Raw genomic sequence first — 27,573 nt, 5'->3', positions numbered from 1 at the left:
CTGCATAGCTTAGAGGAATTGTGCATGCTCATGCTTTGGATTTGTCTAAATTAAAAGTCATTTTAAAGGGTGACCAAACTTCTCATTAGCCTCCTAATACACTAAGTCTTCTGTTAGTTTGGCTTTAACCAATTAAAAGAATTTGTTTAACGGCAGTCACAGCAGGACCCCATCTGATTATAAACCAGGCAGCCACAGTGTAAAAAGGGACACGAGCAGTGAGCGAGAGACGTCATAACACATCAGGGACATTTTGATTGATGTGGCGTATTTAACTTTTACACTTTTGCCTCACTGCAGGGGAAATTCAGTCACAGAAATGTAATTACAACTGTCAGTTGCCATTTCATGTTTGTGTATGTACGTGGACCTTAAACTTTAAGTGACTGTAAAAATGTAAGTCTGCATAATATTTCCCTGCTATGAATACAAAAGGGAAAAAGGTCACACTCATCTGAGCAGCCAACCATTGCAAAGCGATGACAGCATAGTGACATGACATGTTTAAGTAGGCAAAGTGTTCCTCTAAGGTTCAACATTTATGAGCACCTAGAACCTAAACTGAGTCAGCTGTCAGTCCTCCCAGCCCTCCCACCGTGTGGTTTTACTCCACATTAGTTCCATTATAGTGTGTCTACATAGAAAACCCAAACTGTCAAACAAAAGAAATTTATGATTGTCAAAAAACAAGTTTGCCATAAATTAGAAGAGGTCAGGAACTGATGTTCCAGTAAATTTTTAGAGGGGGTTGAATACCTGAAGCAGAGAAGGTTAAGGGTTGTGTTTGTGCACCCAATAACCAACTGACCATACAGCGTTTATATTTCATCAGTGTTGTATATTGATTGGCTGTACTTATTTTGGTCAAAAGATATGTTGATTATAAGAAAAGAAAAAAAGAAAAACAACATGTTTTGTAAAACATGGATGATTTTATTAGGTATACACAGTACTTCAAAGACATTAGGAATAAACTTGGGCCTGAAATATCAAAAGAATGTTATAATGATTACACTTAAATGTCACAAACCTAAATTGGAACAATAAAATGATTTAGGGTCAAATAAATTCAAGACACAAAGGCAATACTAATAGCCCAAATCTAAAAAGAAAAAAAAAAGAATTACAGATTAAGGCCTAATCCTTTAAAACTATTTACAGTCATATAAGGTCATGTACCACTGCATAAATTATTAAATCTTTATTAAATCTATTTTATGCATAGATTACATGAGCACAAGTGTAACCATAAGAAGAAATGTAAGAAGAAACCAAACAACCATGAAGCTCATTGTTAGCTTACCAGCAATCTGTAAAATCTTAATGTGAGTCAAGAACCTGGATTTGTCAAATATAGTGAGCTAATTAGCTTAAGTTAATGCTAAACTAATAGTTTCATTAGACAACTTAAGGTGGTAACAACTTAAAAATAGACACTTTTTGAACATTCTCTGTAAAAATCGAACTCAAAAGTAAGAGTGCAAATGTAGACGTTTTAAAAGAAACCAACTGTTTTTTTAGCATATTCACTGCTATACAATTTCTACTGACAATAGAGTCGTGCTGGTAAGGCACTGAAGCTAAAAGTAGCCGGTGGACTTACAGACCTACAGACCATAACAGGGTAGACTGTGTCACTAACTGTGTATTATGGAGGTACAACTCAGAAAAACAATGCTGGTTTCTTTCCAATAATTGGTCATGTTAATCAATCATATTACATAAACAAAGCTCCCAGTTAACAAATTTAACTGAAGTTTGGGGGAAAAAAACATTAACCATGTTTGTTAAACCTTGAAGAAAAAGAATATTGTTTTAGATAAAATATGTAAATGTAAAGCCAACAAAGCTTACTGATTTTCAAACCCCTTTAATTAAATACCTACATTATTGATGGAATCCTGCCCCATTTTTCAAATGAGTTTTGAGATGTTATTTTCTACCTCACTACAGGAATAATGTACTTACAATCACAGATGCATTAGCTAAATATTAGGCTGTGAAAATGCTACAGTATTCCTTTAAGTTAATTGTAACCAACAAACTGTAAAATAATTTATGAAGAACAAACAGAATATCAGAGTATTATTTGTACACCCTCTTCCAACACAAGGCATATTCTATGACTGTCAAACAAATTAGCAGTTATGTGGGCACAAAAAAGTAAAATGTAGTAGATAACCTTAAAAAGGATAGCTTAGAGCAGGGGGCAAAACTGGGCCTCTGGGCTGCTCGTCAAACAAAACTATGTCCTCTACATCCCGGCCCTGAAATCTGCGACGGGAGATCCTCACATTCACCTTCCGTCCCTGGAATATTTTCAAAGCCTCCTTTGAGGCCATGGCCCTGGCCGCGCATTCATCTCGCCCGTATCCTGTGCCGAGGTAGACAGTATGGCAGCGCAGTTCACACACCTGGCCCTCTTTCTGGGTACAGCCAGCCGGCAAGTCGGGAATGTCTTTAAGTGGCACGAATACACAACTAAGGCTAGCTTTGCATGATTCCACACAGGAGCGCAGGATCTCAAAGTGATCCAGGTTGGGTCCAAAACCTCCTGCAGATACCAACTTCCAGGCCACAGCTTTGTAAAGACGATTAAAGAAAGGCTGGTGTTCTGCAGGGGCCGAAGCTGAAGGGCCCGATTTAATAGCAGCGGGAGTAGTCACACATTCAGTATTTCTTTCAGGGTCTTTGCTGTTAGAGTCATTAGGCACACATTTGCTTTTCTTAACACAGCTGTCAGCATCTGTACCTGCGCATAATCAGTGATTTACATTCATCAGAAATTTGAATGAATTTGTTAAGACACGTAATATTTAAATATTTTTAAAAAAACAACGTTTTGGATTGCTTTAAATAAAGGAAGCTTTATAAATCTAGACCAGAACCCCAGCTGAACAGGTCTCAGGGCAGAGTTAAAACAAACAGTAATCCCACACAGCAATGAAAGCAACTAAAGAGATTAAATCTAGACTGCATGAATTAGGTTAGACACTGGTGACTACACAACCCAGTAAAGCCGAATCTGAAACGGAAAATCGGACCATCTCATCAGTCAGGCAGCAAGCATATGCTGGACTCTTTTAAACAGACTAGACCTTGAAAGGTACATCCCCTGGACGAAGACCACAAATCAGAACTAGAACCTGTAGGAGTTAGAGAGGTCTTCCTGCTGGGATAGAAAAGGCTGTGCTGATCTGCTCAGTTTGCTGCCACCACGATACCAGGAGAAACAGATGGAAGATAAAATGTACGCAGTCTTAACTGAAGTATCAACTTCAAAATGAAACACGCATGTTGCCAGGGAGGTTTTAACCAAAACGTCTATAAAAAACAACATATATGCCAAACACAGAACATACACGAACTGTGACCGAAATCGTCTTCAGAAGTGTATTTAACTGCTTTATTAGCTACTTCATAAAAACAGCTTGCTGCAAGATCTGCTGATTGTGTGCTGATCTTACAGATTTCAAACAAGCATGAATATTAATTAAATAAAACAAATATTAAAATGAGATATCCTGAAATTAATATAATTATTATTATTGTACCAAAATAACATGCTTTATATAAATCAACTGAAATCAAATTACCTACCATATATATTATATTGTTTGCTTCAGTTATCTAAAGAACCTAGAGTTTAAACAGCTGATGTTCTTGTAATATTTGACCAAGTAATGCTGCTTGTTTGAAGCACATCTCCTGGTGCCTTTTACCTTTTATTTAATACTTAATAATAAGAATATGCCATCTATGGCTAGCTGTATGATGTAACATTTAATTAAGATATTACGCTTAGGCATTCACAATCATAAATATTCGGGGGAAAATGCATGTGTTGGCAGTTGCTACTCAGTGAAAAATGCATCACAGAATATAGTAGTTTAAAGACGAACAATAAAAAAACACGACATTGTTTTGAGTACTTCTTTTATATACATACATATATATATATAAAGAAGACAGGGCTCTTTAGGGAGTGTTTAAAATGTGTACAAATGTGTCTCAAATACATGCATACAAAACTGCAGCCAAAACCTCATACATTAGTCGGTCGCTCTAATAAAATTGTTTTAACAATTTATTTTGGTATTTTTAGATGTTCATGTAATGTAAAATTGGAAGAATAAAAAACATTAACCGGTGAATTAATGAATTAAGCTGTAACAACATGTATTATAAAAATGCAAGAATGAAGCTCCTGCTCCAAAATTGCCACCTTAAAGCTTGAATGCAGGTTAATTCTTATCACAAGTACAAAGAAAAAGCAGAAGCAAGGACATCGTCTTGCATGGCAACCTCCAAGTCTGTGGCTATGTAAAGCTCGCTGGGCTGTAAACAGTGTCACCAAAGTTTAAGCATCTTATAATTCATAGCAGACCCGTTTTGAGTGGTTTCTGGATTACATCTGACCCTTTGGACATTATTTCTTTGCAGTATAAGCTGACAGTTTTCCTCCCAGCCTTGTCAAGACAACTAGTTTCATGTCAGTTTTAATGGGTGCAGCCTAAATAGTTTATGGCCCATCCAACAGTATTAAAATATTAAGTATCCTCTTAAGGATAATAATAATTTTGTCACTGACCCATGAATTCATTAAATCTATTTAAGACCTGTTTTTTAGATGCTGCTTTCTCATGTATATGATTTAGAATTTCGTTTTATTGTAGTTTCGTGTAAATTAATACTGTTTTCTTAATAATATTAGGAAAAAAATACCAGTTAGTATTTAATTACATTGTAACAACAAGGCCAAAACTTTTTGTAAAAATGCACGTAACTTGCTTAATCCTACACTAAATTTAAAACTACACTAAAATTAAAACAACAACTTAAAGTAGGGGGTTGTATTTCCAAATCACTTTGGGCTTGATCACTGACTATTTTTTAGCTGCCACATGAATCTCACCTATAACAGGTGGCCTTTTTCCTTTTCCAAGGATTTCATCTCTTGTTTTACGAACTGGGGCATCAATCACAGTGATTCCGTCTGCCAACTCTTTCACTTTGTCCATTACCGGATCTGGATACCTACAATTAACACAGACATGTTACAAGTGAAAATCATAACTACAGTGCTGCACCAATGGCTAGGACAGCACAAGTTTTAATATAAGCAATAGTAAGAAAGAACGTACCGACAGCCTAAGAACACGTGGTTGGCCCAAACTTTGGACAAAGAAAGCAGCATATCCAGACTGTGTGATGTGGTCCCTGGTTCAATGGTAGGAAAAACCTCCATATTGCGTAGAATAAATTCACGTCTAGAGCCCCAGTGCTTACCGGTCTCAGACTGCTCTCTCAAAGTTTCCACCCATTCTGCCAAGTGTGGGTTTTGATTCAGGTACTCAGAAACATCCATTCCACTTTCCTCTGTCATCACTGTAATACAGCAGAACAATGAAAAAATTAAAAATTATTCTAGCATCAAAGAAAACAAACATATTCAAGAGAGTGGATCTGAGTCTGGTCTGATACTGATGCAGCACTTTTTTAAATTGTATTATTGTGTTGATGCACTACCTGATATGTGTGGTAAAACTGGTTATCCAGTTAAAAATAAGAGACATGAGATAACGTGAAGTCAGAGCATTTTAAATTTACACTCAAATATAAATAATTTAAGGCACTTAACATTTCTATTCGGGGATTCTGCTAAGTAAAAAAATACATACTGCACTCAGAATAAGCAATTTGGCATTGTAATACCCTCTAATTGCTTATTTGTGATTATTGTATACAATTGCTGACTTCTTTGCGCCAGCATATTATTTTTAAGTTTGGCAGAACCCATTAAAATTTATATGGAAACAGTGGACTCTCGCAAGGTTAGGAAGTAAACATATTTGACCATCCAGACAAACAATATTTGTCATATGTGGTTAAAAAAACACACCAAAAACAGATCTGTTTGGGTTTTCTTTCCAGCCTTTGTCACGGTTCCTTGTCATTTTAAAGCTTGCAGATCCATTAGCTTTCAGCTGTATTTAAAAAGTGAATCGCTTGTTAAGGATACAAAAATGCATGTTACATAAGTGTTAAATACATTTTTGTTAGTGGCCTATATTTTACAAATCATTCCTTTTTGCTTAAATATATTTTTTTTAGATTTTGCCTGAGCCATGTTTGTTTGGTTACAGTGCTTCGAAGCTAGTTAGCTTGTTTTGTCAATACAAAGTAATTTCGTAATAAGCAACTATTAAACATATTTAAATTTCCATTTTAGAATTCGCTTAAACTTACTATAAGAGATATTAAAAGTAAATAAAAATGAAAACCTTCAAAAAGTTCCTTTTAGTCGAATCCACATACCCAGTTTAGATAGCAATAGCTAGCAGCAACGTTAGGGTCGCGTTACAATCCGCACACTACTACACTACATACCAAGATGGCTACGACTTCGTGGGTTCTGTTGCTATTGTAGTACACTACCTAGTACAGTAGTGTGAGATTTGGAACGTAACAAGTGCGCCATCAAATTGCGACTACACCTTTTCCGTATCCCAAATAGCACTATGTGCCTTATTCCCTACACACTCCTAAATTAGTTTTAGATATTCTATATCCTAGAATAAATACATTTTGGCAGTAGCATTAATGTTGGATGAGCTTATATATGCACTTAAAATATATAATATTATTAAATATTATTATAATTATTAATTTAAAGAAAAAAAATAAGACACTAGGTGGTAAATACAAAATGATTTGGGACGCGTTCATACGTTCTCAAAAAGAGACCTACTGGATTTGGCGGTGTTCATGACGAGCGTTAACGGTCAATGGACGCTGCAATATTAACAATATTTTACTCATTTTTTGATTTCCTTGCGTACAGCTTACAGTAAATATGATCCACGAGTTGTTGCTTGCTTTAAGCGGATATCCCGGAACTATATTAACTTGGAATAAACGCAATGGTTTGCAGGTAAACTATTTTTATGGTTCTGTTGCCTGTCAAGTTGTTGGAATCGATTCCAAGCTTTGGTGTGTGCTAACAATTCACCAGTAAATAAAATAAACTGTTAATTGAAATCGACACTAGCCTAAAATAAATATGTACGTAAACTACAAACAGTAACAAAATCCCTCCAGCTTCTTCAGCAATGTACGTATTTTAACAGTCGTTTCGACTCAGAATAGATTTGAAGTGTTCGTTATCAAATATCAAGGTATTTAATTCAGAGTCGAATCCAGACTGTAATGATCTCGAATCTTGATCAACAGTTGTCGGTAAATCCCTGATGCTGTGCACTACTGTTGTTGATGGTATAAAGGACAAAATCTTTGAGGTCCCAGTCCCACAATTCCAAGCAAAAATAAAATCGTGTATACAACTTTTACATAGTCATTTTAGTACAATCATTAATAGTTCTTCTTACATATATCTCTTATAGTTATGGCTATATTGGCCCAATCCAATGTGCAATACTTTTCACTCATCACTTTATATTTAATCTATATTTAATCTAGACCGTGTACTGTATACTTGGAACTGCACCTTCCTGCACTTTTAATTCCATTTGGTTATGTTAATTTTGTTTATTACACTCAATCCATTCTCATCATTAATAACTGATCTGTAGCTATGTGATATATGTAAAACTCAGGTTACATCCAATCTGTCAAAAGTGTTTGTACTTTCTAGAATTATATTGTTGTAATTTGTTTTCTTCATAGTGTGTATTTGATTTGATTTAATGTACAATGCTGCTGGGACTCTAATTTCCTTCGGGATCAATAAAGTATCTAAGTATCTATCTATCTATCTATCTATCTATCTATCTATCTATCTATCTATCTATCTATCTATCTAACAGGTATAATAGTTCAGTCTTTGGCTCTTAGCAGGTAAAGTAGTGAACCTTAGTCAGGACAATTAATTTGTACTCCCTTCATTATGGCTTTATATCTATATATCAGACAGCCCAAATATATCCTGCTTTGTTTTGGTATTAAATACATTATATGACCTACCTTACAAACCGTTTAACACTTGTACAGTATATTGCATTGTGTAAAGGTCTGTTAAAACATCTGTAACATTGCAAGTACATTGCTATGTATGTGTAATATTTAATATATACCTTGTTCATAAACACTGTATAAACGTATAGTCTTTTAAAGGTGGCATTTTCAGGTGAACAAACTCTCACTGATGTTGTACATGCAAGAAATTAGACACTTGATTGATAATTAAAATAATTAATAATAAAGTATAATTCTGTTTGTCCCCTTTAATCATAGTAAAACGTCATTTAAATGTAAACTATTTCATGTTTGCTGTTGCAGGTGTCTCAGGACCTGCCGTTTCTCCATCCCAGTGAAACGAGCATTTTGAACCGTTTGTGCAAGATGGGCACGCACTACGTCCGCTTCACAGAGTTTATAGAGCAACACACAGGTCATGTCCACCAGCAAGTTAGTGTATTTATTTATTTTTATAAATTTCTAACGAAAAAAATCATGCTTTTAGTATATAATTTATATGTAAAACTTTGTGTCCCAGGAGCACCAGCCAAACCAAAGTGGACTTCATGGGATCTACCTGCGAGCTTTCTGTACCGGCCTTCATTCAATGTTACAACCCTACCGACAAGCCTTACTGGATCTAGAACAGGAGGTATGGCATTATTTGACTGGAAATATTTTGTCTAATTAATCATATGCTAATATAAGTGGATCCTGAGCTGACAATTATTTATTTCTTTTTTTCAGTTTCTTGGTGATCCACATCTTTCCATTTCTCACGTGAACTACAAACTAGAACAGTTTCAGTTGCTGTTCCCATCTGTGATGGTTGTTGTGGAGACCATCAAATCTCAAAAGGTTTGTGACTCGGTGCTTACAAAAACTCTGAGAATTACTACCACAGGGGAACACTAACCGAATATTCTCTGTTTTATGTCATTTAGATTCATGGCTGCCAGATTCTGGAGACTGTTTATAAGCACAGCTGTGGAGGACTGCCTCCTGTTCGGATGGCTTTAGAAAAGTAGGTTAAGAGTTTATTAATACAGCCCACAGTCATATATATCTTTAATAACAGGGAGAAGTTGTGAAGATTTTTTGAAACATACTGAACACAATTATCATTATTTGATTGTTCTTAATAGTATAAACTGACAGACTCAGGTGTACCTTTTAATCACTATTTTCCTTGGGCAGGATTCTTGCAGTTTGCCATGGTGTGATGTACAAGCAGTTGGCAGCGTGGATGTTACATGGGTTGCTCCTGGATCAGAGTGAGGAGTTCTTTGTGAAGCAGGGTCCCAGCGCAGGAGGGGCTGCAGCAGCACAGGAGGAAGAGGAAGAGGACCTTGGCATTGGAGGGCTGAGTGGGAAACAGCTTAGGGAGCTGCAAGATTTGGTGAGAAGAAAGATTTATTGATAGTTTTAAGGCAAATACACATACTGCATTATCAGCTACCAGCTTAATCTCAGAGCCCATGATTCTTAGGTTTGATTTACCAAGGTGCATTTTTTTACTTTTTAAAATGTCCCAGCTATGTTCCATTTTACTTGATTGATGTAATTATTATTGGTATTGGTGTGGCTGTTTTTCTCTATAGAGACTGATTGAGGAGGAGAACATGCTCGCCCCCTCATTGCAGCAGTTCTCTTTGCGCGTCGAGATGCTTCCGTCATACATTCCTGTCCGAGTGGCTGAAAAAATTCTCTTTGTTGGGGAATCAGTGCAAATGTTTGAGAACCACAACCAGAGCCCGTCCAGAGCTGGTAAAATAATCTAGCAGTATGGAGAAAACAATCATTTTAACCTTTTATGTAATTATATTTCTGTTGGGTATTTAGCTTCACATGGTTTACTTAAAAGGTTTAATTTATTATTATTTATTTAATTTTACTTACAAGGTTTATTATTTACAGGACATTGATTTGTTTTGTGACCTCGTTTTGGATTTTATGCATTTTTGTATAATTCAGGTTCCATACTGAAACACCAAGAGGACACATTTGCTGCAGAGCTTCACAGACTCAAACAGCAGCCACATTTTAGCCTGGTGGATTTTGAAAATGTAATTGATGGGATTCGAAGCACAGTTGCTGAGGTTTGTCATGATATTCAGTGTTTTATGTTAGATTTAACACACACGTTTAACTATATTTCTATATAAACTGATTAGTTCTATTTTGTTTAGCACCTTTGGACTTTGATGGTGGAGGAATCTGATCTTTTGGGACAACTCAAGGTAAACAAGCAAATTTATTATGAATGTGGACAATTTGAAAGTATGATCTTAATATTGTGATAAATATACACTTCTGTACAAGCCCAAAATGGCAAAACTAAGTTTTTACTGGTCTTAACAAATTGATAAAAATTAGACAGACAGGGGAACTAAGGTGGTATGAGAGCTGTTACTGTTAATCCTCTCAACACTGATGTCAACAAACAGATGAGTAGTTGACAAACATTTCAAAATATAAGAGATCAGATATTCATCATATGGTTTTAATATGGACTCTGTCTAGGCCATTAAACTGATAGACTTGTTCTAATCTAATCTAAGCCACTTGTGGGCAGGAACATTATCATATTAAGAAATAACATCTGGGTGTTCCTATTTTGAAAACAACTTTTTAGTTAGGGGGAAACAACCCTTTCTGCTCTGTTAACACTGTACTTCAAAGCATTGATAGACATTTTCTTTACTGCGGTGGTGGTTACACTAGTGTTTTATATCACAGACACTGTGCGTGCTTGTATTTTCTATAGATTGTAAAGGATTTTTATTTGCTTGGACGTGGTGAGCTGTATCAAGTGTTCATTGACCTTGCCCAACATATGCTTAAGACCCCACCGTCAGCTGTAACAGAACATGGTATGTGATAATTTCCCTGAACTGTTAATGACTATAATTGTAAAACAAAGTATTCTTACTTGTACAATAATCATCTATGCTATTTAATTATCACTTTTTTTTTACAGATGTGAATGTGGCCTTCCAGCAAGCTGCTCACAAAGTTCTACTTGATGATGACAACCTGTTACCACTACTGCACCTCACCGTTGATTACCAGAAGAAAGACTCCAAGGGTACTGACCATTTTATTTGACTATTTCTAATTGTTTTGTGTTTTAGATCTTATTTTTTATTTTAGTATTTATTATTTAAAAAGGGGTTCTGCAAAAATCTTAATTATTTAATATATATTGCTTAAGGAAGATAATTTAGTTTGTAATATCCCAATACATTCTGCCTTAATTAATAATGCACACACGGTTGTATTTTTCATGTCACCAAACATTCATGATATTTCTGTTTCAGTCCACTAGGTGGCGACATGCCAATAACAAACGGTACCACCACCATTATATAATTATTATATTATATTATTTAACTTAAAACTTTTAAAGCTCCTTGCAATTTGTAATCTTACTCATCAAAGAAATTTAGCAACAAAAATGTATTAGTAAATTAACTATTAATGTCTTGTCATATAAGACATACATTGTGACTTTGTGATTATTCTCATATCACACAGGCCTACTATATCATCTCTACAGTGGCCAAACTGTAATCCAGAGATGAACAGGCTTTAATTTAAACATTTTAATTTAAACCATTAAAAAATGACAACCGTTTGTGTATTTTTAATTCTAGCAGAATGTGTGTTTATTAGTGAGGTGGATAATATAATAATAATAATAATAATACATTTTATTTATATAGCGCTTTTCAAGATACTCAAAGACGCTTTACATAAGACAAATAATCAAAACAAATACGTACATACACCATACAAATCATAGTACAAAATCAAAATAGTACATCAACATCAAGAATAATTAAGATAAAAACAAAGAGCGCAGCATAAGACAGTTCATTAAAAATTAGCTAAATTATGAGAGAGAACAACAAATATAGAACAATTTCTTAAAATTAGACAGAAACAGGACAGATTTACATGCAATCAGGAAACTGAAAACTTTACAAGTTTTAGGATCTAGGACTTCACATTTCTGTCGTGATCTAAGTATAAAAACTATTAAAAAGAATAGCAAAAATAAAAGCATTTATTTCGTGTTGTTACAAGTTAAATGCCATATTGAATAGATGAGTTTTGAGAAGTGACTTGAATTTGGACAGGTCAGGACAATCTCGTAGGTGTTTGGGGAGAGCATTCCATAAAGATGGAGCAGCTATGGAAAAGGCCCTGTCACCCCAGGTCCGGTGCTTGGTCCTAGAGGGTATGGACAGTAGGTTAGCCTCAGAAGAGCGAAGGCTACGGGAGGGAATGTGCTGATGGAGCAGGTCGGTGAGGTAGGATGGGGCCTGATTATGGAGAGCTTTGTGAGTGAATAGAAGAATTTTGAATTGAATGCGTTGAGCAACGGGAAGCCAATGAAGTTTTTGTAGAACAGGTGTAATATGATCACGGGAGCGAGTATGAGTAAGGAGGCGAACAGCTGAATTCTGGATATACTGAAGTTTTTTTAGGATTTTGTTAGATGTACCATAAAGGATGCTATTGCAATAATCAATTCTGGATGTAATAAAAGCATGAATCAAGGTTTCGGCGGCAGAAAAGGAGAGTGATGGACGTAGACGTGCTATGTTTTTTAGATGAAAGAAAGCAGTTTTGGTGATGTGATTTACATGGCGGTCAAAAGAGAGGTTGCTATCAAAAATTACACCAAGATTTCGGATGTTAGAAGACGGAGACAAAGTGTCATTATCAATGGTAATTTGAAAATTTTTTGTGGTTTTTGCCAGGGTTGTAGGACCTACGATGATCATATCTGATTTTTCACAGTTTAATTTGAGGAAATTAGCTTTCATCCACAATTTCATTTCAGTGATGCAATTTGTCAGAGTGGAGTGAAGTTCAGTATTAATGGATTTGGAGGAGATGTAAAGCTGAATATCATCAGCATAGCAGTGGAAATGTAAACCATGCCGACGTATGATGTCACCAAGGGGGAGCATATAAAGAATAAACAAAAGGGGACCTAACACTGAGCCTTGGGGAACGCCTTGGGACAGTGGAGCAATGGCAGAACTACAATTGTTGATATTAACAAACTGTTGTCTGTTTATGAGATATGACCTTAACCACAAAAGGGCAGTACCAGTGATGTTGACAGAGGATTCAAGGCGGGACAGAAGAATGGAGTGATTAATGGTGTCAAAAGCTGCAGTAAGATCAAGGAGGACGAGAATATTAATTTGTCCAGAGTCTGAGGAAAGAAGAAGGTCATTTGTGACTTTGAGGAGGGCTGACTCAGTGCTGTGCTGGGGGCGGAAACCAGACTGAAATGATTCAAATAGATTATTGGAATTTAGGTAATCTTTGAGCTGTGAGGCAACAACACGTTCCAGTATTTTCGACAGAAATGGAAGATTGGAAATGGGCCGAAAGTTACTCATAATGTTAGAGTCAAGTCCAGGTTTTTTAAGTATGGGAGTAACAGCAGCCAATTTGAGTGATTGAGGGACTGAGCCAGAACTAAGAGAGGAATTGATTATCTCTGTGATAAGTGATGAGATAACTGGAAAACAACCCTTAACAAGTTTTGATGGAGCAGGATCCAAAACACAAGTGGAGCTTCGCATCCCTGTTAAGATCTCAGATAGGTCCAAAAGAGACACAGGTGAGAACTGAGACAGAGGCTGGGTAATAAATTGAGATGAGATAGGCGGAGAAACAGAGATGACAGGGGAAACTGTCAGAAAATTGTGGATATTCTCAACTTTTGTTTGAAAAAATGAGAGGTAAGAGTTACACTTGTCAACTGTAAAGGAATTGGTAGTATTGTCAACTGGTTTGAGAAGTTTATTTATTGTGGAAAAGAGAGTCTTAGGATTTGTTGATCCAGCATGTATGAGTTCGGAATAGTAAGTGGATCGGGCTGCCGTAAGAGCGTCTTTGTAATGTTGAAGATAATCAGAATAAATCTGATAATGTACTGTTAGACCGGTTTTCTTATAAAGTCTTTCAAGCTGGCGTTTACGGGATTTCATTTGGTGAAGCTCAATTGTGTACCATGGTGCGGAATGACTAAATGAAACAAATTTGGTTCTCAAAGGAGCCAGCTCATCAAGACATGAGGCGAGTATGTCATTATAGTAATCGACAAGGTCAGATGAATTACTAGACAGTACAGGACAGACAGACATCTTTTTAACAAGAGAATCTGAGAAAGCAGAGGGAGAGATATATTGAAGATTCCTGAAGGATATTTTACGTTTAGCTCTAGTGATGGGCCTAGTGACCTCAATGTCCATGATGATTGTCAAATGATCAGAGACAGTAAGGTCATGGCTGGACGGCTGATGAACTAGGACACCAGTAGAGCAGACAAGGTCAAGAGTATGACCTTTTTTATGAGTTGGAAAATGTATACAGTGTATCACAAAAGTGAGTACACCCCTCACATTTCTGCAAATATTTCATTATATCTTTTCATGGGACAACACTATAGACATGAAACTTGGATATAACTTAGAGTAGTCAGTGTACAGCTTGTATAGCAGTGTAGATTTACTGTCTTCTGAAAATAACTCAACACACAGCCATTAATGTCTAAATAGCTGGCAACATAAGTGAGTACACCCCACAGTGAACATGTCCAAATTGTGCCCAAATGTGTCGTTGTCCCTCCCTGGTGTCATGTGTCAAGGTCCCAGGTGTAAATGGGGAGCAGGGCTGTTAAATTTGGTGTTTTGGGTACAATTCTCTCATACTGGCCACTGGATATTCAACATGGCACCTCATGGCAAAGAACTCTCTGAGGATGTGAGAAATAGAATTGTTGCTCTCCACAAAGATGGCCTGGGCTATAAGAAGATTGCTAACACCCTGAAACTGAGCTACAGCATGGTGGCCAAGGTCATACAGCGGTTTTCCAGGACAGATTCCACTCGGAACAGGCTTTGCCAGGGTCGACCAAAGAAGTTGAGTCCACGTGTTCGGCGTCATATCCAGAGGTTGGCTTTAAAAAATAGACACATGAGTGCTGCCAGCATTGCTGCAGAGGTTGAAGACGTGGGAGGTCAGCCTGTCAGTGCTCAGACCATACGTCGCACACTGCATCAACTCGGTCTGCATGGTCATCATCCCAGAAGGAAGCTGACGCACAAGAAAGCCAGCAAACAGTTTGCTGAAGACAAGCAGTCCAAGAACATGGATTACTGGAATGCCCTGTGGTCTGACGAGACCAAGATAAACTTGTTTGGCTCAGATGGTGTCCAGCATGTGTGGCGGCGCCCTGGTGAGAAGTACCAAGACAACTGTATCTTGCCTACAGTCAAGCATGGTGGTGGTAGCATCATGGTCTTGGGCTGCATGAGTGTTGCTGGCACTGGGAAGCTGCAGTTCATTGAGGGAAACATGAATTCCAACATGTACTGTGACATTCTGAAACAGAGCATGATCCCCTCCCTTCGAAAACTGGGCCTCATGGCAGTTTTCCAACAGGATAACGACCCCAAACACAACCTCCAAGATGACAACTGCCTTGCTGAGGAAGCTGAAGGTAAAGGTGATGGACTAAACCCAATTGAGCACCTGTGGCGAAGGTGGAGGAGTTCAAGGTGTCTAACATCCACCAGCTCCGTGATGTCATCATGGAGGAGGGGAAGAGGATTCCAGTAGCAACCTGTGCAGCTCTGGTGAATTCCATGCCCAGGAGGGTTAAGGCAGTGCTGGATAATAATGGTGGTCACACAAAATATTGACACTTTGGGCACAATTTGGACATGTTCACTGTGGGGTGTACTCACTTATGTTGCCAGCCATTTAGACATTAATGGCTGTGTGCTGAGTTATTTTCAGAAGACAGTAAATCTACACTGCTATACAAGTTGTACACTGACTACTCTAAGTTATATCCAAGTTTCATGTCTGTAGTGTTGTCCCATGAAAAGATATAATGAAATATTTGCAGAAATGTGAGGGGTGTACTCACTTTTGTGATACACTGTATGTTGTGTGAAATTAAAACACTGTAACAATTCCAAAAATTCCCTGGCAAATTTACAGTTGTTGTCATCAATATGGATGTTAAAATCACCCATAAGCAGTACAGAGGATGAGAGGGCACTAAGCTGGGTTAAAAAATCTGAAAAATCAGAGAGAAAGGAAGCGTTTGGCTTTGGCGGACGATAAACTACAGCAGTGACCAGAGGAGTAGGCCCTGACAACTTGAAAGCCAGGTGTTCAAAAGAAAGAGCAGCAGGAAAAGACAAAGTGGTTATTTTAATATCATCCCTATAGACTGCAGCAACACCACCACCTCGCCCTTCCATACGAGGTTCATCAATATACGAGTATCCCATTGGCGTGGTCTGATTTAACGTAAAATAATCCAAGGGTTTATGCCAAGTTTCAGTGAGACAGAAAAAGTCTAGTTCACTGTCAGATATAAATTCACTGAGTACAGTACTTTTTGTGTTGAGTGAACGAACATTAAGCAATGCCATTTTCAAGTGGTATTGTTGTGTAGTTGGCTGTGAGGAACGAGGAAGAGAACGGAGATTTGCTAAGTCCACTCCGCGTTTCCCATCCCACTCCGTGGACAGCGTTGTCATGGAGACTACACCGCTACTGGTGTGCAAGGCAGCAGCGCTCTGATGACGTGTTTGCGGAGCGACAGTGCGCACGGCTGACCAGAAGGATGGAATAGCGTTACCGTTTCGAAGATAAACAAGCTTTCTCCGGGAGCCCCTGTGAATATAACGAGGCCGGCGAAGGAGTCCAAGCTGTTTGATGACTGAAATACACGATGGAGTAGTGCAGTTGTTGAACTTCCTCAGCTGGTCAACGGAATAGTTCAACATCGTGCCGATCCCAGGAAAACTCATCCACCGTTCACCACCGGCCGCAGACGCGATGTACAGTAGAAAGAACAAAAAGTATCAAAAGCACAAATAAAAGTATCAAAAGTAACTTAAAAGAAATAGATCCACAAGGTGTGTAAAAAGATGAAAACGAAAAACGATAAAAATACAATAAAATACGGTAAAATACGGTAACGGTAGCGGCAGCCAAATGCGCCAGCGTCCACCATCACCATGGCAATTTGTATATGATAATATAATGCAATTCAGTTTAATTCAGAGGTTGTTTATTACAGTGAACAGATACAATAACATCATAAATGCGTAATTATATATAATATAATAAAAGAAGTTAACACATCCTTCACAGGGAACAGTTTCTTCACATTTTAATACACTAGTGTTTATTTTGCCAGATCTAACAGATTTTAACAATAACAAGTCATTTTGCTTAGTGTGGCATGTTCAAAATAAACCTCAGATGCAATTAAATAGAAGCTGTGAACTTAAGTTATTTTAAGCTGATGATTATTTTGTGAGGATAAACGCTGACGGTACATACATGTTATTATGATATGATTATGATATGATATTGATGTTATTACCCACACCGGCGGTGGCCATTTTCAGTCAAAAAACATTTCAGTCAACAGGGTTGCCAGATTGATTCAATATTTATCAGCCTAAACCAATAACTATGATTAATAGTCGATAAAAAACACAGAAAGACAAACTCGACACTAAATAAAGTTTAAAACCGTCTTGTGTCTCACTTTACTTGCTGGTCTGTTAAACTTATGTGACTGACAGAACACAAACCAACGGTTTTCAATGAATATTCTTAAATAATTGTAATTAGGTTTTGGACTACATGTCACACAATTCAATTCGCAACTTACCAAAAAACTTTTGAAAATAAAACAAAGATGTTAATGTTTCAGATACTAATATGAATTTCAGGACATTTATATTATAGAAACTAAGATTACAAGCAATACATTGAGTGTAACTTACCTTTACAGGGCTTTTCTTGTTCAACTTTGTACAAACTTTTAAACATTAATGTGTTAAATCCAACTCAACTATGGGTATTAGATACATTTATTCAAATTCAAGCAACTTTATTAAACTTATTAATGTTAGAAACGCCAAAATCATGACAAAGCAGCTAAACTTGAAATTTTTCCCGCCAAAACAACCCAATTTAGCTCGAGGCCATCTCAGCTCGCGTGAAACAGACCAATCTGGCAACACAGGCAATGTAACGGCAGAGGCCGCGTGGCCTGAAGTGCCTTTGTTTGACCGACCAATCACAGCGCAGCTTTTCAGATCCTGTCCAGTAACGGTGCATGATTAGTGGCTCTTCTTCTTGTAGACCGGAAAACCAATTTGATGTTGGTGCACTAGCGCCACTAAATGGACTGGGTGGTGAAACGTTGTTGTTAACAGCTTATTATAATATTAAAAAGCAAAATCACTGATGTTATTTAGTCAATTCGAGAAAAAAGTGTAAGCTCTTTTATTGGTTTGGGAGAGAATTAAATGGTTTATGCTCAGTTTTGTCATTTGTCACAGTATAATTCTTGTGTTTGGCATGGTAGCTCCTCACAGCAGTCCAGTCATTCTTTATTAAAGCATCTCTTGATGTGTGATGTGTTTACCGTGTAGACTCACATCATGATAACACAACTAACACTGCAGCGCTGTCAGTATGAATAATTATTTTGATATAAAACAATGGGAAAAATAGACTTACACTCATCCGGAGTAGCTCAGTGGTTAGGGCTATCATTTACATTACATTGCATTTTCGGCATTTAGCAGACGCCTTTATCCAAAGCGACTTACAGTACAGTTACAGTATACAGTCTGAGCAATTGAGGGATAAGGGCCTTGCTCAAGGGCCCAACAGCAGCTTGAACCAGTGACCAGTCCAGTACCTTAACCATAAAGCTACAGCTTGCCACATGTATATGCTATCATTCCCAAGCTTAAGGATACCAATTCTGGCTCTGCCAACCAGCTACTTTTGGGTGACGACTCAATATAATGACCGAGCCTGCACTCTGATTCTAGCTGGGATATATAAAAAGAATATTATTGTACTTGTGCAGATGTATGTGAATGTGACATGAGCAAAGTACCATATACATTATATATTTACATTTTATACATGTGCAAAACTATTTTACTTTAGTCATAATCCTACTTCAGATGAACAATGTAAGATGCCTTTCTTTTCAATTCCAATTATTCTTTAAAGAGGCCACTGGGAATCGAGAGGGCACAACTCCTCCTCAGGACACATCTCCTCGAGAGTCTCCTTCCACCGGCTGGGCAGCACTGGGTTTGACTTACAAAGTGCAGTGGCCATTGCACATCCTCTTTACTCCTGCTGTACTAGAAAAGTAAGTTTAAATAAAATGTGGCTTCCTGATTAAAGGGTTTAATAACTAACCAGAGGTGAAGACATGGAGGGAAGTAAGTGATATTTCTTTTCTTCTGTAGGTATAACGTGGTGTTTCGTTACCTGCTCAGTGTGCGAAGGGTGCAGTCGAAGTTGCAGCACTGCTGGGCCGTGCAAATGCAGCGTAAACACCTCAAGTCCAACAAAACCGACGCTGTGAAATGGAGGCTGCGCAACCACATGGCTTTTCTAGTAGATAACCTACAGTATTACTTACAGGTACACCACTATATTATACAAAAGGGTTAATGATGACCTTTGACATTTTCACTTGCTTAATGTCAGTATTTGTGATGGTTTACGTAAGGGTGCGTTAGTAGGGAATTCTACCCTGGACAGGTAGATGTAATTCCACTCTTCCACCACCAGATCCGCAGTGGTTCTGTGGCTGTATTGGTTTGGGTACGAGTGAGTAATTAAATGTGTGATGCCCAGGGTGAATTTAAAGGTGTCTTAAATTAAGTGAAATAAATAATTTTATAACTAATCATGTTTATTATTAATTCCTTAATCAGGTGGATGTTTTGGAGTCTCAGTTCTCTCAGCTCCTGCAGCATATCAACTCGACACGAGACTTCGAAAGCATCCGACTGGCTCATGATCATTTCCTTAGTAATCTGTTAGCCCAGTCCTTCATTCTTCTCAAACCAGTAAGTCAAAGTAACCAATCAGATTTAGTATTAACCACCACCTATGTTTCTTAAAGTGTCCTATTTTTCTGTTTTCACTAGGTGTTTCACTGTTTGAACGAGATTCTGGATCTTTGTCACAACTTCTGCTTGCTGGTGAGTCAAAACCTGGGGCCGCTGGACGAGAGAGGAGCAGCTCAGCTAGACGTCATGGTGAAGGTAAGATATTCATTTTAAACTTTCGAGATGCACTAAAATTTCAGCCCCAGATTTTATTTAGAACCTAGTGGGTTGTTATAGTCATTTGAATGTATAGAAGTGTAGTGTTTCATACTGAATATAAGCAAATAAAGTTGTGTGGGAAAATGTTGTATGTGCAGGGTTTTAGCCGCCAATCATTCCTGCTCTTCAAGATCCTTTCCAGTGTGCACAACCACCAGATCAACTCTGACCTGGCTCAGCTGCTTCTACGGCTCGACTACAACAAATACTACACCCAGTCTGGAGGAACTCTGGGAAGGTATGTGTCATACAGTACACCTACTTATTTAGCTCATGTAGGTTAACTGATTATAGAAAAATACAGACGTGTGTATTTGTTGTTTTTATCTGCAGTTTTGGACTCTGAGGTTGAACAGGAAGCAGAATCACTGCAGTGTTCTACTTGTAAATATGATTTGATGTAATATATGGTAACATCTGTATTAATTACAAAAGTATTAAACATGTCTATGGTTCTGCACAATGAAAAACAAAGTGTAAATTAATTGTACAGAAGCGAGACTGGATTAGAATGAGACACGTGGTTTATTACTTAATAAAAACAGTTTAAAACTATGTACAGTAAAGACAGGCAATGCTAAAACAGTACAATACATTAAAAAGAACAGGATCTAAGAGGAATAATTGAGATGGTACTCAGGTTGGCTGTCGTAGGCCTGGCGTTCTCCACAGATCACACACTGGACCAGCCATTCCAGTGACACCACTGGAGTACCAGCATCCTTCGCGCTCTTCAGCACATCTGCAGGACATGAGGACGCTGACACCACTACATCAAACTTCTGTTCTGGAGCATCTATGAGGCAGGATACAGAGCACAGTGTGGTAAAACAGAAACGAGTACGTTTATGAAGATTCGTTTAGTGTCTTAGCATCTGAACAAGGCAGCACTTACTGGAACTGTTGCTGTTATGTTGCTGGACCTTCGCTGCTCCACATATGGTTAGCAAAGCAGTCCACAGGTCCTTCCGGTCTTCTGAAACTAGCAGGACCTTTAAAGCTTTGAATGGGTTGCAGCGTGCATGCCTGCATTAAAATGCATTGAGATTTAGGACACAATCATAATGCCTACTTACATAAAAATGTAAAAATGTTTCAGCTGGTCTGTTTGTTACATTCATCACACTGTGATTATTCCATTGTGTAGTTACACTCACCAAGCACTTTATTAGGTACACCTGTCTGGTAGGCACTTTAATTTATTATCTTATTGGTGGACCATTCTCAGCACATAAATTACACTAAGCTGGTAAAGGCCTGGTAGTTTATCAGGTGCAGCAGGATTTTTTTTTTAAACAGCTCAATGCTGAGAGGAGAATAACAGCCAAGTAGACAGTATATGTATAACCAAAGTTCGTCTATATGACGTAATTATAAAATAATCATGTACATACCAGACCAGGTTTACCTAATAAAATTCTTGGTGAGTGTATTTGATAATGTAAAGTACTCACAAAAATCTGTATATAATTATAACTTACATGCATTAATGTTATTGAGCTTGTAAAAATTGTTTGCAATAAATGTTCTCTCTGGGTTGCATTGAACTGCAGTAGCGAATTATTTAAGATGATCCTGCAGTGTTCTGTTTTCAGCTCCATATAAACTGTTTACTTGCAATTCACAGCACATAAATTATCTGCTTTGCACATAAGTTAAGGTTAGAATTCAACAAGCCTTAATGATGTCTTAGTCTTTAGTAGATTGATCTTGCACAATTTCAAACATAATCCTTATAGATTTACCCAGGTTCAGTTCTATTAATTAATTCGCAAATTTGCACCCCTAATTAAAATATTTTAAATGCCTAAAATATCTGCAATGCTGACGTATGACAGGGACTAAAGCAAGTTCATGCAGGTAAACAGTAGCACACAGTAGCAGTAAGCACTAAAACCATCAGACGATTTATTTTCTAACCGTAACATTTTACACCTAATAACAATGTTACACTTAATTAACAATGTTCATGTTTGAAGTGGAGTTATTATTTTAATAAGCCATTTTATATTAAAAGAGAACTGGTAAAACAAAGAGCTGTGAAGGCATTTTATTGCTAATAAAGTAGTTGTGATCCCGGTAAAAAAATTCAGGACAGGCCTAGTTAGCTATTTAAGGCTTATATTTTACAAATTAAAATGTTGCATTAGTTGGCAACTTGTATTGTTAAAAATTCAAAACTAATTTAAACTAAGATTAAATTCGTATAGAAGATTCACATAGCATCTATTTTCAACTGGTTAATGCTGCAGTTTAAATGTTAAACAACGACTGGATTGTTACTCGACTAATTGCGGTCTGATTTCAACTTATCTATTCATGTATTTAAGTTAAAAGAAAGTTCAGGAAATCGTACTTAAATTGTAAATTAGAAGCTTTTAGAGTGGACACATACAAAATCCTGAAAATTATTTATTTTAAATGTTTAGGAAATACTGGATCATGTGTGTGCACATCCTACAGGGAAAAACATTTCATAACTGTGTGGGTGTCAGTAATCTATTCAGTGAATTAGTCACTTACCACTCCATGATGCGCTTTTCTGGGCCGAGCCCAGCAGGTAGCAGGTAATTCCTGTAGTTCATCAGCTTTTTCTCCTGACAGCTGTCTCGTACCCAGATCTGAGACACACATGGAACTCCACCTGCTATACACAACAGGTATGTCTGGGTTCGGCAGTGCTGATCAGCTATCAGGATGCTCTGATATGCTGCTTTACACTTAAAGAGAATAATAAAAGACCAGTAAAGAAAATTAAGGAGAAAACTGCAACTCTGTATATTAATGAAAAAGTGATTATAAATTACAAATTTAAATATCTGCAAACATCATTCGATTAAAATTTTGTTTCACCTGTTCTTCATTAAATTCAGGTAAAATCATTCCTCCTCCAGCCTCCAACTGTGTCTCGGTGTACTGTTTGTTATATGGAGCTACCTGAACATACTCTAATGACAAAGAAAATAAAGTACAACTGTAAACAAGTTTCATTAAAGACAAAATGAGATTTGCATTTAAGAGAACACAGAGCACTATTAAAATCACCTACACAGTGACATCATTCACAATATGCCAACATCTGGTCTCATTAAATGAAATTAATCATAAATGCATACAGGTACACAAGTAAGAGGTGATCGATACAGACAACAATACAGGTACCTGCCAGGTGGGTTCTACCAGAAAAAAACATTAGGTGCAGAACTAAATATACCAGTCGTGCTATGGTGGCAAATTAAACACATCTTTGAATTAACAGTTGCAGATAAAAACTATTACATTTCCTCACCTTCATCTCCGTCACTAGTCTGATTAGACTCCTTGTCATTTTCAGAGGAAGTGGTCAGCATAAAAACAAATCCCATGAAGAGTGAGGTGCTTTCTGGGACAGGGCCGTGAGTCACCAGCAGGTCATTAGGGTCTGGGGGCAGTTCAGCTCCACTTCCGGAGGTGTTACAAGCAGCCATTCTCAACCCTAAATCCACAACAATGAAATGCTGGCCATATCAAAGGAATACTTCACTTTAAACCTAATCTCTGTCCACTACATCTGTAACACAGGTAACTACTACAGCCAAGAATTACGGTTTCTTACTGCTAAGTTAGGAAGAAAAAGCACAGGGATACTTGTCAGCAAATACAATTAACATGTGACTTTGTTGTAAATCTAAAACTACAAGAGAAGAACGTAAAAAATTAATGTGTGATAACCATACACAGTTATGCTGAACAACTAGTTGCTACCTGGTGTGAACCCTGGACTGGGACACCAATCCTTCACAGGGCCATACACACTCTGTCTTACAGAGTGACCAGCAATAAGAATTTAACCCAGGTCAAACCCAGACTATCTATGTCACTGCTGCATCATTTACATCTCGAAAAGGACAAATTCTATTTGATTTACGTTTATAAATAACCTTGCTATTTACATTAATTGTTTCTATGCTACAGATGCAGTAGCTAAAGATTAGGTAAAAAAAAAGTCAACAATAAAACAATAAAAGTAAACACCCCGTACACCATACAGATCTAGTAATGAAGTGAAGCATGCAGAAGTAAGTTAACCACCACACCGAGGACACCAATTCCATCTGCCTTAGTAAGTGCACCCAGTACGTACACAATCAATAACAAGTAACATACCAACATCCAGAGAACTGAATCTGCAGCTCAGTCACACTCAAAGAAAGGGAACTTGGTTTACAAGTTTCAATGATTTATCAGATTTACAACGTAAAATACATCATACATGTTAAAATCCTACGAGAACACACCAAGTCTAATGAATATGTCTCACTAAAATGATTTCTTCCAAGTAGGTTTGGGTGTTACAGTGATGCAGCATATTGTAATATATAGACATCCTGATACTTAATTTATGTTTTAAATATCACAATATGATTTTACTATCTAATTTGGGCAATTTGTTAGCAATACCAAACATGATAAGCCATGTTTTACACAAGATCTTTAGTTGATTTTAGTAGATATAACATTCAAACCTACCTAGGTTTTGTCTAAAAAGCAAATCATATAACAGATGCTAAAATGAAGACATGCTATGATGGTAAAATAGATTAAAAAAATAAAATCTTAAAACTATAGTTAATCATGATCACAGCTCTACAGTGTCCTCAGGTCATGTCATAGCTGAAGCTGTGCATCATTTATGTCTCTACGGACTGCACTCGGCCTCCGTACCCGGTCTAGCTCCGGCCCCTTTGCGTCCTCTCTTTGTTGGCGTCCTCTCGTCCTCTGTGGAGCTCGCAAGTTTTCTTTTGGCTGGGGTTTTTGGGCTGTTCGTGGAGCTGCTGCTTGGTGTTCCTGGTCCAGCCCCGTTTCCTCTGCGCCTCCGCTTTCCTTCCATTAGGTTATCTGACAGAAGGAGAGGCACTGTCAGCACTATTTCAGCATTTACAGACAAACAAACTGCAACTAATATATATGCTTGAAAACTACCCTGTCTTTAGAAATTTGGCAAAATAAGAGAGAAAAGAGCAGGAGGACAAACCAAGGCTGATATCGGAGGCCATGCTCTGAGGTGTGGAGGGTTCATAGGGGCCCAGGCCGTACTGTTCCCTCAAACGGTTTCCTTGCTCCATGGTAAGAATCACAGCGGTCCTGCTGTACCACAAACTCTTTCCATCCTTCTCCACGCTGTACAGAAACTCAGTACCTTGACGCTTGTAACCCTTTACTAGACCTGCACAGCAAAACCCAAACACAGAAAAGTTCAGTTTTTAGTGTCCCACATTCACTGACTGCAGCAGTGCAGCTCTCTGCACTTGAGAATTTTCTAATACACAAGGAGCGGTGTACCTGTGTTGAAGAACTCCTCCTCTGTCAAAGCAGTAACCTCAGTCTCTATTGGAATAGGGTCACACAGTAAGATGTCCCTTCCCTGCACCTCACACTCCTGGTTATCGTCAAACAGCAGCCCGAAGTGGTTCTCTCCCAGGTCCCGCGTGATCGTTCCAGAGTAGAATAACGAATTAGATGACCACTTGGCCATCACACGCAGTCCGACAAAGCTGCTGTTGCTCCCTGAACTGTTTTCAGGGGATGTCGTGTTTAGGGTGTCCAGTCGGCTAGAAGAAATGCGGGCCTTCGAGTTGCTGGGGAGCTCGTCCTCTGAGGAAGATACAGTCGGGCCATGTGGACCTCCTCTCTGTCCTGACTTTCCACCTCTGAGAGAGACCAGCAGCAGGCATCATACACATTATAAAAAGTTATAACATACAGGGATAACAAAATTCCATGTACTTAATTACTAAAGTAGTAGCTAGTCAAAAAGACGTTAGTAAGAATTTGTAGTTGAAGGTACTAACAGGCTGAATAAGAGTAAGTAAGGTTTCCATCCACTTCTTTTTAATTGTGTGCAAGAGAAAAAATGTTTGATTGTAATGGGATTTTGAAAGGGGGGTTGCTTCTCATTTCATTATATTCAGTAATGCTTCTTTATTTAAATTTTTTCTACTCTGATTTTCTAATATTTCTAATGATGATGTTACAGTAAACTTGGGAGACTGTTAAGAAAACAAACTAAATCTTATTTTTTATATAATGTAATAAACCAAAATCTATTTATTTACATTAAATGGTTTTCATCTAATTTCCTAATCTTTCTTAAAGACCAACATGACCTTCATGACCCTCATTTGCAGTAACTCCTACAATATTTGCTGTATCTCCAAAACAATTTCTATATAAAATAAACTGCATTTCAATAGTATAAAAGTAAAATCAGAGTGGTGGGGGTCACATGGAGCCTAGTGTGGTTCTCATACGTATGTATGGCTCTGTTTAGGAACCCAACATGGTCAGATGGGGGTGGTCAGATGCAGACTCATAGTCAGAAATTGAAAATGTAAATGGGGTGAAAATACAGGGGAAAAACTGGCCAAAGTTTGTTTCCAGCTTTCATTCTGGCTGGGAACCAGATGGCGTGATTCACAGATACAACTATGGCTTTTTAATACATGCTGAATTATTGAAAAGAAGCACTAATACACAATATATCAATTATTAAACACTATTACAAACAAAAAAGATGTGTAGACGTCTTTTGGTTTCTCATTTCACAACAATTTTTCATTTCCATCAAAACTGTGGTAGTGGGCACTACATGCAGTTAGTAGTTGTCTTGATGATAATAAAGCATGTTAAAACTGGAATAATGCTTAAAGAAAGCAATCATCACAGAAAGTCTAAATTTTAGGTTACATACACTCATAAATGAATTAGAAGTAAAAGAAATGATTGAAATAAATGTACACAAATAACTACTGGGTAAGCTTTTGGTTTTACCCTCCCAGTGGCTTTTTCTGTTATGACTACTTTCAAATCAACAACTCAACAATCAAACACGTTTGGATGGAAGCCTACCAAAGTTCATATTTGGGTAAAATCCAGCCAGTGTGCCCTCACCTGGACGATGGGCTGCGTGAGGGGGGTCTTCCTCGGCGCCCATGGCCTCGAGGGCTTATCGTAGGACCCCAACCACTCGCCAGCTCTGACCCCACTGCCTGTTTGCCCCCCCTCCTGGGGCTAAGAACACACACACACAGAGGGAGTGGTGAGAGGACGTGTCCTCAGCCAGCCAGTGTGTTAGCAGCAGCAGTGGGGAAGCAGCTGTACCAAGTGTGCACTGTGTGTGTGTTTGCATACATGCTTAGGAATTGGAAAGGGGGGTCACTTCAGCAAGTCTTCCCAATCACAGGACAAGGTGGAGGTGAGCATGGGCTTCCTTTCTGAGACACTAGAAGCTAGCAGCTAAACTGTAGATAGTATAGAGCTTTCTTTCATTCACTTAAGCTAACAAACAAGACATTTCTGATGTAGTGTATTTTTAAAATATCATTTAAAAAAGACATTTTAATGT

General features: G+C 37.7%; 3 protein-coding genes across 7 annotated transcripts in view; 1 reads left to right on the top strand and 2 right to left on the bottom strand.

Annotated features, from left to right (window-relative positions):
- Positions 1–930: 930 nt before the first annotated feature.
- cdkn2aip (CDKN2A interacting protein) lies at positions 931–17,932 on the bottom strand. 5 transcript variants are annotated; one of them, XM_062989706.1, is made up of 5 exons: positions 17,826–17,932; positions 9,148–9,364; positions 5,145–5,388; positions 4,916–5,037; positions 931–2,752 (listed from the first exon to the last, which is right to left on the bottom strand). In XM_062989706.1, exons 3-5 carry the CDS (start codon positions 5,384–5,386, stop codon positions 2,184–2,186), a joined length of 933 nt encoding a protein of 310 aa, XP_062845776.1. In that variant the 5' UTR covers positions 5,387–5,388; positions 9,148–9,364; positions 17,826–17,932; the 3' UTR covers positions 931–2,183. The 5 variants fall into 5 exon arrangements, with proteins under 5 accessions (XP_062845776.1, XP_062845778.1, XP_062845777.1 ...); XM_062989708.1 differs by lacking the exons at positions 9,148–9,364; positions 17,826–17,932 and adding an exon at positions 6,319–6,369; XM_062989707.1 differs by lacking the exons at positions 9,148–9,364; positions 17,826–17,932 and adding an exon at positions 6,285–6,365.
- tubgcp4 (tubulin gamma complex component 4) lies at positions 6,849–21,736 on the top strand. The gene is made up of 17 exons (XM_062989703.1): positions 6,849–6,934; positions 8,299–8,427; positions 8,516–8,629; positions 8,725–8,835; positions 8,922–9,001; positions 9,175–9,376; positions 9,579–9,744; positions 9,952–10,076; positions 10,167–10,217; positions 10,745–10,850; positions 10,958–11,065; positions 19,075–19,219; positions 19,320–19,497; positions 19,794–19,928; positions 20,010–20,126; positions 20,288–20,427; positions 20,523–21,736. Exons 1-17 carry the CDS (start codon positions 6,857–6,859, stop codon positions 20,533–20,535), a joined length of 1,998 nt encoding a protein of 665 aa, XP_062845773.1. The 5' UTR covers positions 6,849–6,856; the 3' UTR covers positions 20,536–21,736.
- tp53bp1 (tumor protein p53 binding protein, 1) overlaps positions 20,696–27,573 on the bottom strand; it is a 21,314-nt gene continuing 14,436 nt past the window's right edge. Inside the window, exons 21-29 of the mRNA XM_062989701.1 lie at positions 27,120–27,239; positions 25,512–25,879; positions 25,204–25,395; positions 24,894–25,067; positions 23,479–23,664; positions 23,043–23,137; positions 22,713–22,909; positions 21,085–21,215; positions 20,696–20,985 (exon numbers count right to left, since the gene is read on the bottom strand). Of these exons, the coding sequence (XP_062845771.1) occupies positions 20,801–20,985; positions 21,085–21,215; positions 22,713–22,909; positions 23,043–23,137; positions 23,479–23,664; positions 24,894–25,067; positions 25,204–25,395; positions 25,512–25,879; positions 27,120–27,239 (1,648 nt within the window). The 3' untranslated portion in view covers positions 20,696–20,800. The remainder of the gene's footprint in view (positions 20,986–21,084; positions 21,216–22,712; positions 22,910–23,042; positions 23,138–23,478; positions 23,665–24,893; positions 25,068–25,203; positions 25,396–25,511; positions 25,880–27,119; positions 27,240–27,573) is intronic.

The sequence above is a fragment of the Trichomycterus rosablanca genome, chromosome 27, assembly GCF_030014385.1.
Source record: "Trichomycterus rosablanca isolate fTriRos1 chromosome 27, fTriRos1.hap1, whole genome shotgun sequence".
NCBI lineage: Eukaryota > Metazoa > Chordata > Actinopteri > Siluriformes > Trichomycteridae > Trichomycterus > Trichomycterus rosablanca.
This window is presented reverse-complemented; position numbering and strand designations above follow the sequence as displayed.